The sequence below is a fragment of the Sinocyclocheilus rhinocerous genome, unplaced genomic scaffold (genome assembly GCF_001515625.1).
Source record: "Sinocyclocheilus rhinocerous isolate Xijiao unplaced genomic scaffold, SAMN03320098_v1.1 scaffold2572, whole genome shotgun sequence".
NCBI lineage: Eukaryota > Metazoa > Chordata > Actinopteri > Cypriniformes > Cyprinidae > Sinocyclocheilus > Sinocyclocheilus rhinocerous.
Genome location: NW_015633224.1, coordinates 173912 through 185555, shown reverse-complemented (window position 1 = coordinate 185555; position 11644 = coordinate 173912). Strand labels below are relative to the sequence as shown.

General features: G+C 37.6%; 1 protein-coding gene across 2 annotated transcripts in view; it reads right to left on the bottom strand.

The window, feature by feature from the left end:
• plce1 (phospholipase C, epsilon 1) overlaps window positions 1–11644 on the bottom strand; it is an 87954-nt gene that overhangs the window by 11329 nt on the left and 64981 nt on the right. For both annotated transcript variants that reach the window (XM_016557418.1, XM_016557417.1), the window contains 14 exons: window positions 10768–10890; window positions 10551–10687; window positions 10227–10465; window positions 9301–9362; window positions 8996–9161; window positions 8687–8794; window positions 8485–8601; window positions 8207–8365; window positions 7390–7519; window positions 7130–7171; window positions 5146–5255; window positions 4931–5048; window positions 3735–3866; window positions 1611–1904 (listed from right to left, as the gene is read on the bottom strand). In XM_016557418.1, the coding sequence (XP_016412904.1) occupies window positions 1611–1904; window positions 3735–3866; window positions 4931–5048; window positions 5146–5255; window positions 7130–7171; window positions 7390–7519; window positions 8207–8365; window positions 8485–8601; window positions 8687–8794; window positions 8996–9161; window positions 9301–9362; window positions 10227–10465; window positions 10551–10687; window positions 10768–10890 (1937 nt within the window). The remainder of the gene's footprint in view (window positions 1–1610; window positions 1905–3734; window positions 3867–4930; window positions 5049–5145; window positions 5256–7129; window positions 7172–7389; window positions 7520–8206; window positions 8366–8484; window positions 8602–8686; window positions 8795–8995; window positions 9162–9300; window positions 9363–10226; window positions 10466–10550; window positions 10688–10767; window positions 10891–11644) is intronic.

Here is an 11644-nt window from a genome sequence, read left to right as displayed (position 1 = left end):
CACAAAACCAGTCTTAAGTGTCAATTTTTCAAAATTGAGATTTATACACCATCTGAAAACTGAATAAATAAGTTTTCCATTGATGCATGGATTGTTAGGCATATGACCATATTTGGCCTAGATACAACTATTTGAAAATCTGGACTCTGAGGGTGCAAAAAAAATCTAAATATTGAGAAAATCGCCTTTAAAGTTGTCGGAAAATGAAAAGTTGCAATTTGAGAGTATAGTTCCTAGCCATATCAGCCAAGAAAATTGCAACTTTTCATTTTCCGTCGGTCTTAGTACACGATGTAACTACAGAAGAGTCTAGTTTTAAATAGGAAAAATATAGAAACTCTTTGGTCATTTTTGAGCGAGATGCTAACGGTCTAATCAGATTCAATGATCTATGCTAAGCTACAGCTAAAAGTGCTACCGCCAGACCCGGAGATCGGCTGAATGGATTTGAAAACGGTAAAACTCAACTGTTTAACTCTAGGGGAGTTGGAAAATGAGCCTATTTTCAAAAATAGTGGAGTGTTCCTTTAAGACTGGTTTTGTGGTCCAGGGTCACAAATAATCCTGTAAGAATAATGCTCATCATCACATTTGAATATATGTATATATAGTTGACTTACATGGGATTACAGATTTCAGTTTAAAGGTAGTAAATAAAAAATACACTCCACACAAAAATACATGCGTATTATCTAGTGAAATGGTATATGAAATAAATGTAAAATATTATTTAAAATAAAATGCTGTTTTCCTGGAATACTACAAAACAAATGGTTATATTTAATAATTGATGTATCATTTATTGGTTTAACTTAAATAAAACAGTACATTTAATGAACGATCTCTTAAGGCAAGACATTCCAGGTGAATGAGGTAAAAATGTAACAGATATCACCATACTTCCCCAGCTGATTAATTAAGAATTGCAAAAAATAAAAAAAATAAAAAATGTGTATAACAAGTTTTCTTAAATGTTGTTTAAACGTGAAAATGAGGCATTATCTAATTAAATATGCACAAATTTAAAGTCCGGTGCAAAATTCTTGTTTCATTTTGGTGACATATCAGTCAAAGGTTTTTACAAAGGAGATTTCAGGTATCTCTGTTTATTACACCATAAATTAGAAATATGGTTAACAGCCCCAAGGGGGAAAAATCACTATGTGATATAAGTCAGTCAAATGATATGAACAAACCCCTCTGTGAAAATCTTCAAAATATAGATAGGTACGTAAATGCTGCTGAAGTGGAGATTTCTGGCACAGTGCAATCATTTTGAGAAAAGCCTTTAAAAAATGCAGCGGAAATGACGCAAATACAGTAGTGGATCAAAACCTCTCATCAAAGTTGTCCTAATACCAAAACAATATCCGTTTTTGTCTTAGGACATCTTTGATTAACTTTTTTGATTGACTTCAAATGTTGACTAATGTAGATAAAGTCCAATAAAATAAACCCTTAAAAGTGTATTTTGGATGCTTTCTGTTCCACTAGTCTGACAACTTCAGGAAAACACACTATAAAAATGGCCTGACTGATCAGCATGGTCAATATATCAGTCATTTACACTGGTTTAATTTCTGTCCTGAGCAGGTGATCACGCTCTTTACCGTCGGTCTGATAGTTGAGGGCGACCAGCTGGATTCCGTGCAGCCAGAAGATGAGAGGATTGGGGTTGGCGGAGTCGATGCGTGTGGCTGCAGGGTACGTGCGGAGCAGCTGGCAGCTGGTGTGCTGGATGAGTTTCTGGGAGTAGCGGCGACACAGACGCTTTGCAGCATTCTCATTGACAGAGGAGATGTGGTAGCATTTGGGTGTGCGGATGATGGAGCTGAGAGAGGTGCTCGGGCTCAGCGTTAGTGATGTTTGTTCCTCCCAGTTCATTCGAATGCCCTCCAGACTGGCTGCAGAAGAAACAAGAATGCTGATTTGATATTAAGTTGATATTGCAACAAGTGGAAAGGACCTAAAAATTTCTTTCAGAGAAACTGTTTAAAAGTGAAACTAAGCAGTATGAGATAGTTAAATATCTTATGTGAGGCTGAGTCACATCTGCAATTTGGCAAAAGCAGAAACAGAGCATGTTTATAGAAGGGGAAAGTCATGTCCTTATCACCACTAAGAGCACTACAGCAAGCTTTGGAGTTTTGCATGTGGTTGTTCATTTTAAAAATAAAAACTTATTTTGAAAATGAAGACATTAAGAAATAAAAAAATATAGATTAGTTTTATAATTTAAGTTTTATTAACTTAAAAAAAACAGATTAAGAAAAATAATGTAATAATTTATAGCGAAACTTGTGGTTTTTGTGTTTTTTTGAAAATATATATATAAATATATATATATATATATATATTTTTTTTTTTTAAGTAACAATAATTATTATTAGCATTATTTTATAGCCATATTGATGTAAAATCACACAATTTTGGCAGCCCTAAAAACACTCACACCAAAGCTAGATTTTTTTTTTCAATCACATTTTTATCAGAAAAATCAAAATTAGATTTTTTTTTTCACCAATTTGCGCAGTTCTGGGAGCCCCTGTATTCTGATATTTTTTGGATACTGTTATGGATATATTTTTATAAATTGGCCTTGCAGTACAAGACATTCATACGCTATATCAGGGGTGGCGAACTCCAGTCCTGGAGAGCCGCAGCCCTGCAGAGTTCAGCTCCAACCCTAATTAAAACTCACCTGCCTGTAGCTTCCTAATAACCCTTCAGACCTTGATTAGCTTGTTCAGGTGTGTTTGATTAGGGTGGAAGCAAAACTCTGCAGGGCTGCGGCTCTCCAGGACCGATGTTCGCCACCCCTGCGCTATATGTCCAATAAAGAGCTGCTTCATCACTAACCATAGAAGGCATTAGCAAGTTTTGTTTCTTACAGCAATTGTAGGCAAATATCCACCTCATCCAATTCTTCTCATTTAAAAAAATTTTTTCAGCATGTGAGTAAACCGTCCAACCCGCCTGACTGATTTGATCAAAACAGTGATTCATTCATTAATCTGGCATCGCTAGTTCTGATTCTAAACAGCTACTGGAAAACACAACAGAGATGATTGGTGAAAAACTATCAGGAAAAATGGTTCTCAGATTGGTATATGGTATTCTTTACTGTCAGGTAAGGATTTATCTGTAAGATTTTACCACACAGCGGTATTTTGTGCCAAAGAAAAAAGGGTCTTTTGACACCCCTTGGGACTGAGGCTTTCAAGCTGCAACATAATCATAAACATAACCTATAGGATTCAAGCTTATAATTTTCCATTGATTGCAAATGCATGGAAAAGAAGAACTAGCGCATTTTTCAAACTTTCTTCTTTCGAGTTGTACAGAAAAAAGTCAGTCATACAGATTTGGAACATCATAAGGATGAGTAAATTCTGATATGATTTTTAATTTAGGGTGAACTGTCCCTTTAATAAAAATAAACGGGTTAAAAAAATAGATGCACTTCTGTTAAGATGGCAGGAATTTATCCATTTAAGATTCAATTCAATGAAGCACTTGCCCTCTAAAAGTGCTTCTCTTCAAAAAGCACATGCTTGTTTTCTCATACAGTCAGTCACTGGAAATATTCAGCAGAATGGCATTTTTATATGCTTTCGAAGGAACTTCAGTATAATGGAAAACTTGAGAGCCCTTTTCCCATGGGTGCTCTAAGTGGGTGTTCTATTTCCTGCGTGCCCTGTGCATAGTTCCGTGCAAAACCGAGGCGGCCGTACCTTTCCCTGGAGCTCGGACCAACGTCACAGGCTCCCCAGGGCTTCCGCGAGCAGGAGCGCTGCCAAAGATGGATTTCCGGCTTTTTCTGTCTTTTCCCCTTCCAGAGCCTGATGGGGAGAGGGTGGAGAGGCCTAGTTCCCACGCACACAAACACAAACAAACACATATGTAAGGTCACGGCTGCAGGGTATATGCTCCTCCAGAACTCAAGAGCTTGATACTGTATGTTTGTTCAAGGATCGCCTCTGGGACTATTACAGTTTCCAGTAGAGCCAAACACCTGAATCTAATTTGCCCACTCTTTTTATCGAATTCAGCAAATTCTACAGCAGTTTACATCAGCCTTGTAGCACAAACATGCAATAGATGAAAGTGTTGCTTATTATAAATTTAAACTGTAGTTGAAATGTGTTGATACTTGTAGCCTGTGAGGCTACATTTGTAAAGTAGTTTTCTCAACACAGTGCAGTCGTCCATTGAGAGGTTGCATCTACTGTACTTTCGCTAGACAACACATTGGGTCTTTGTCAGTCAGTTGTGAATTGCATGCACAAATCATGTTTTAAGAAAGCCACACAAAAATCGTGCATGTAGTGATGCACTGAAATTAATTTTTCTCCAAAAATGAAAATATATATTTAAAAAAATCATTAATTAGTCAATCATATTCAATAATCAACACTCAAAAACTGACTTAAAATTAAATTAAATTAAATTGAACATTATGCCATTTTTATATTAACTGTTTTATGAATATAATTGTGATTCTACTGCAATTGATGTCTGTAATAAAAGCTTGCTATGGGCATTGAATGGCTTTCCAGATAAATGCAATATTATGTATATTTACAAGCTCTTTTATTTACATCTTTACAGTTATTAATGAGACAGGATTTCAGCAAGTTGTGTTGTTTCTTTCAACATGCTGTACCTTCTGATGTTCCTGCAGAGTATGTTATTGTGATTATTGGATGGGAAACAAGCTATAAATACTGCTTAGTGAAGTTTGGTAAAGTCATGCATCAACTGAAAACAGCATATTGTGTGCACTAAATAAATTGAAATTATTTAGCCAAAATCAAAAATTAATTTTCGGCCAAATATTTCAGTACATCACTAATTGTGTGTCCCAGAGGCAGAGTGAACTACAAACTTTTGTCATTGTGCTTGTATAATAATAAAATAAGATGTAAACCTGGGAATTTGATAGCCTGACAGTAGATGACCAGATCAGAGAGCTCTTGAGCGATCTGTCTGCTCTCCTTCTCATTCTGGGGCAGGTAGAACTCCTCTCCGAGCTCCATGTCAAACATCTGCAAGGGCGCAGAAGTACAAACATCACAGATCAAGTAGCCTATGTATTCAGGTAGAAAGGAACTCAAATGTTCATCATTACAGTTCTGTACAGACCTTTCCTTTGCTTCCCGCTTTCTTAAACCGCTTGGGCATCTCATCATTGGACTCATACTGAAGTTTCTCAGTGGATGACTTGCCTTCGGGTTTGTCGTCCAGAATATTGTCTGCAGAAACAAAAAACACAAAGAAACTTCTCTACAAAGACCCAAAGAGAAATTTCTTCAGCCAAAACACATCATGTGATTTACAAAAAAAAATTCCATCTTAACACAAAATAAAACATTTCGCAAAGCACATAAAGGTGAAGCAGTCATATTTGAGAGAAGAAGCCAAGAAAGACTGTGTGATATCAATAGTGTAGTCTGACACTATGCATTTACTTCTTAAAGGGATAGTTCATCCAAAACATCGGTCATCATTTACTTGCCCTTATGTCAAACCTATACTACCTTCTTTATTTTTTAGAGCACAAGATAAGATATTTTGATGAATGTTGGTAACCAAACAGTATTGGTGACCATTGACTTTGTATCATTGTATGGACAAAGAAAAAACACTGAGACATTCATCAAAATATGTTCAACAGAAGAAAAGCCAGTCACATAGTTTTGGAACTACATGCAGTAAATGTAAATGATGACAGAGCTTGCAGGTGAACTATCCCTTCAGAATCTGGAAGTAAATGGAAATTGTGGAAGTTTTTCCACTCTATTGTGATGTATATGCTGGTGATGTAGGGCTGTACTTGATTTTATCCATCGAAAATTGATTGGCTCGGTTGATCACGTGAGTGACAGGTTAGGAATTATTGTTCCATCTTCATGTTGGATGAGAAGAGATGTCATCGTGAGGGGTAGAGGATGTTAATGTTTTTGATTAAACATTGCATGGGCACATGAATTTTAAAAATGATGTGCATAGATAAACAAATTATAAATACTACAATATGCCATACAAATTTAAATAAGAACGGTCAATTATGATTTCATGGTAACTTTAAGACTTTGATGTAAAAAGCCCAGTCAGTTTTGTCAATCTTGAGCAATGTGCTGACATCCTCAAAAAGTAACCACATCTAGTGGGCCTTTATTAGATTGTGATCACAGAAGCGGTCATATTCTAGGTGTGCAACCCACAGACACTGTCAGGACATCACTGGAGATTTAGCAAAAAGGCTATTAATTGGTAATCCGCTGATGTCACACGAAACAATCAAAGATTTCCATTTTACCTTGAAATTTGTCTCAGATGGTAAAATCATGGCAAATGCATACCCGGCTTAAGAAAGCAGGTTGAGTGAATGCCCGGCATTCCCCTGACTACACAAACTCATAGCTGAGTCTCTGGGGAAAGCCGTATGGGAAAGAACAAAGTCTCTTTTAACAGAGAGCAGTGCAGGGCCTGAGAAACCAGATGGCTTTGTTTTTCCCCCACCGATGAGCCAGTGCCGCAAGCAAGGTCGAGCCATTTTCAAAACACCAAGGACGTGGACGCAAATGTTGAAGCAAGTTTGGGTGGTTCTGTTTATACGCCGACTGTACCACCCATCGCTGTACTCAAAAAACACTGATTTATTCGTGGCAGAAGCAGACAGCACACACCTGGTGGCTCTCAGACATAAGCACCTTTATTCTGCTTTGATTTTCTCTGCTTTGAGTCCAAGCAATCACATCAGAGTCAACACACCAGCAGCATATAGCAGACACACGACATCACGACATGCATTTAACATGGGCAGTTGACATGACATCTAAGTCTACTAGCCCAGTAATTTTTTACATGAATTTTCATAATTTGTCTGGACAGCAAAGAATAAAAATTTGGCCACAATCGAACAATTGACCAGTGCGTCAGTAAACATGCATTATCTAACTCCCAATTTTCACTAATGACTGGTCATGTATTTAATTATCTTACAAAACTGAGAAAAAAAGCCTAATGCAAATGCATAGTTTTTAAACCAAAAGTAAAAAAAACAAATGTTTAAACCATGTGCATGTGTCAACTACCCACATACACTCGCACACAATACGTTTACCTTCCTGGCCATAAGAGGCTGTGGAAGCATTGAGGACATCAGCTGAGAAAAAGGAGAAAAAACAAGAGGGAAGAGAATGAAAGAAAGGAGGGGGAGTGGAAAAAGGTCAACATGCTACAAGGTGCCATCGTGAGAACAGTAAAAGATCGTGAGAGGGTTAGTGAACAGAACAGAAAATTCCACTCAATGTTCCAATAATCGCTGTCGATTCGAGTTTAAATAAAGGACATGCTGGCTTGAGTAACGCAAAGTAAGTTTACCATCAGACAGTGACTCATAATCATAGTCATACTCGTCTTCCTCCTCTTCTTCTTCGTCATTGTTTCCCAGGGATGTTCCGCTGACTGAGCCGTTGTTGGCCTGGGCCTGCATGTGAGCCAGCTGATGTGCCTTTGAATAAAGAAAAGTTAATAAAAAAAGTTCCTAAACTTTTCAACTATTCATTCTTGATTTGTTAAATGGAAGTTTCATGGACTCAATAAAATGTGTTGATACAAAAAATGTTGAACAGTTAGTCAAGACCACACTGAAGCTGTGCAGATTTCCACAGAACTGGAAAGTCTGTCATTCACACAATTCCACAAATTCCCTACCCACTTGCATGTTTGTTTCTTAAATACTCTGGTTAATTTGATTGTGCTTTCCAATATGAATGCAGTACTTCCAGCTCAGTTAAGGACATTTTAAAATGAGTAGTCAAAGTCAAATGTATATGTCTATAATGCTTAAATTTTTTGTTTGTTTTAACAATTTGAGCAATTTTAGGGCTGGTTGATTTAGCGATATAATGATCTCTAAATTTAAAACTATGTATATTGTATTTGTTTTGTGTAGCAGATATATCAGTGTCTCAGGCACAGGCCTTTTCGTAGGTGTAGGAAGAAAAAAAGTTATGAAAAAATCCCCAGATTTATTTAGGCAAAGACATTTAGGCAAAAAAGAAAAAATGAGTTAGCCGAATTTGCCTGATTGTGTGGCTGCTACAATTCGATAAACTGTGTATATAAACCAATCAATAGTCTTGAAATCAGTTCTGCATTGTTCCCATACATCTAGGTATTTGTTTCTCTCATCTACCTTTTGTTTGAGAATGTCCACTGGAGCCTGGTGAGCTTTCAGCTTTTTATTTTTCAGTAAGATCTTCCCTCGGAGCTGCAGGGGAGACGGAAGCAAAGGCTCATCCCCAAAATCCCTCTCAAACAGGAACTTGGTCACCAGCTTCTCACCAAACACTGTCTGAAGAGCAAAATACATAAACAATGTTCACTTTCCACAAGAAACTTCCAAAAAAGCAGGTCGAGAACATCTCATGAATTGTGATTTAGCAAAAAAAAAAAAAAAAGTCAGGCAGGTACCTTAAAAAGCTCAGCCATCTTGCGTTGCTGTGGTAAAGAGCAGTGGTTTTCGATGGACAGAATCACGGGCATCTCTGAGTTCACAAACGCTGAGCGATTAATGGCTTCGACAACATCCTACAGACCACAAGCGCATTTCAGTCAATGGGAAACATACATAAAATCAACAGAAGTCACTTCATGTACGGATTTCTAAACAGACCTTGAAGGGAATCTTAGTAGTAAGAGTGTGTCCATGGTATATAACAGGCATGCCGTCGTCCCCGTCCCAACAGTCCAACTCAACGCTACGACAGCCCTGCAGCAACACCTGCGGCAGAACCAATAAATCAAACGTGAACTCCAGGCATCATTCACGTGCTGTGGTTTCAGCTACATTCACCTGCAGGTGACTTCTACAGGACGGCATGTGAAGCAGCGATCGTCAAGCATATTTATGGAGTGCATTGTGAAACATTTTTTGCCCTGGATCAGGTTCAGGATAAACAGAGAAGCTCTGCTGAAGATGTACCTGGCTGTAGAGCTCCACTGAAGACTCTCCCTTCAGCTGATGGCCCGTGAGGTATGTGTTATGAGAGGACTCGATGTAATAGTACGAGAGCGGAAACTGGAGCTCATCCAGATTCACTTGAGACTCCTCACTTTTAGAGGCAAAGTTGTCCTTGTCCATAAGAAACCTTCGAGAGGTAGATGAAACTTTCGGTCATGTAGCAGAGATTATATGAATACAGCAGATTATCCAAATCTGCCAAAGTATTGCATTTCCGAAATTGCTGGTCCACATTATTTTGTCAGAAACGTTTAATAAAACCAAACCTGGCAAATCCTTCAAAGGACATCCACCCCATCTGACGCATGTTTGAAGAAGGCTCAAATTTCTAAAGAAACAAAAAAACAAATTAAATAGTATTACATTGGCATGCATATCATTAGATGTCTCAAAGTGAGTTATGAGATGGTGAGACGTTAATATCGAACTGTCAGTCAACGACTCTTATTCTCAATAAAGGAAGAATCAATTGTGCATGTTGTTAACGATAAATGATGACCCACCGTTGAGAGCTTTAAAACTGTGCCAAGCACTTTGACAGAAATTTGAAGCAATTTTCTTTTCCGACAACAAGACTTCACATAAATAACATAAGTAGGAATGTCGGTCAAGACAAAGTTTGAATGTTGGCTTGAAAATGTTTTTTCAAGGTTTAGAACAACTTGAGTTTGAATGTTAGACAGACAAGATCGATTGATTGATGGTGCCAAGTTTAGTGGATATACAGTTCATAATGACATAAATATAATCTTATATGTTTTTACTGTAGTCTTCTGTAATATATTTTTTAAAATAACAAAATGCAGGTCCTTATATGACATTCAGGAAGTTAAAAATAAACAGCAATATAGCAGAATCAATGGTGCAAACTTTAAATGAGACATTCAAAATCTGCTGCAAAGCAGCTCTAAAAAGATAATAGTATTACTCTGCTCAAGTCAGTTCTGTGTTCATTCAGTTTGTGTCGTAAAAATTCTTCATTTATGAAACAAATTTGATTCAGCTATAAAGCAGCTTTACAGAAAACAACAGTTTCATTATCCAAAGGCACAAATCACAAACACAAGCATATCAATCTGCTTCATAATAGGAATGACCTTTGTCAAATTCAAAGTAGCATTTATAGGTCTCATCAATACATTCTATAAAACTTTCTGGCTGAGATCAGCTTTCAGAGAATTCTTCCACACACCTGTATGATGCTGAGGATCTCATCATAGCTCAGATGTTCTCCCTGACAGTTGACCAGGAAGTCATTGAGCTGAGAGATGGCCAGTCCCAGCACACCCAGGGATGAATTCTCCACTCCAGTGCCATTGGTCACGATGCTAGCAGCTGCGATGGCGTCTGAAATCTGCTTCTGGTTGTCAGACATTTGCTGACGTGTGCGGATAAAAAGGCCCAGGTCAGAACCGTTGCGAGTCAGGAGATCTGTGAAGAGATCAGCTTTGTAAAACCATCCTACTTCTTATCGGTTAAAATTTTTTTAACATTCTTATTATTCACACATGCCTACCAAGATCTGGCTGCAATCCTGTGAGTTTGTCATCAATCCTCAGTGTGGTGTAGAGTGGGACAGAGTCAGGACCCGAGCGACTACAAGGCACGGCATAAGTGTCGAACAGTTCCTTCAGATCCTTGCGACTGCGAATGCTGGGCACACAACGGGAAATTTTCAAGTGTCATCCAAATTCAAAACAGAAGTATTTTTTGGAAGGAAAGGAGTGTTCTACCTAAAAGACTTGAAGAGCTCCACAAATTCAACAAAGCTCATGATGCTGTCGGAGATCATGAGGTCCTGAAAGCCCCTGAAGCAGCCTTTCCCTCGACCATGCCAGCTCCGACTGCTCCAAGCCCTAAAACATCAAACATAGGCATCTCTAAAGCAAAATGGCTTTTTTAAGCTTTAAGACAAGTAATACAATTTATTTTTCACTATGCAAGAATCTATTAAGATTTGTTCTTGCACCTCACATGTTTGAGCTTAAACATTAACCATATTTGATGTGCACTGAATAAACACCTGAATTAAAGTCTGTTCATCATATACAGTGATTGTATCTTTTCAGAAGACTTGGATTAAACAGCATGATTCACATGGATTACTTTTATAATACCTTTATGTGCATGAAAATGCTGATTGCACAGACTTTCATTGGATGGAAAATGATGAGAGAATATTAAAAATATCTTAATTCGTGACAAAAATAAACAAAAAGCTTTATGGGTTTGGAACAACATGATACTCATAAATTATAACAAATTTCATTTAAGAGCGAACTATCTCTTTAAATCCTTCAAGCACCTGGAACCATCTTTCATGGAATAAATAAGTTTTAAAAAAATCTTATTCGTTATCCTATTTTACTTAAAAATGTGTAGCGTCTGGACCAATCAGACACACAATATAGTTTTTGTTAGTTATATTTAACAAATACTCCGTAACACCCCTCAGTTAACAAGCCATATGAGGGCCTGTGGACCCTTCCCCCAAAATGCGTCTTAACGCCTAAGGAAGGCAGAATAGGCCTCTGATTCCATGGCAACCAATGCTGATATCACTGGTTTTATTGCCCAAAGGAATGTGGGTAGAGAAACTCACTACATTTT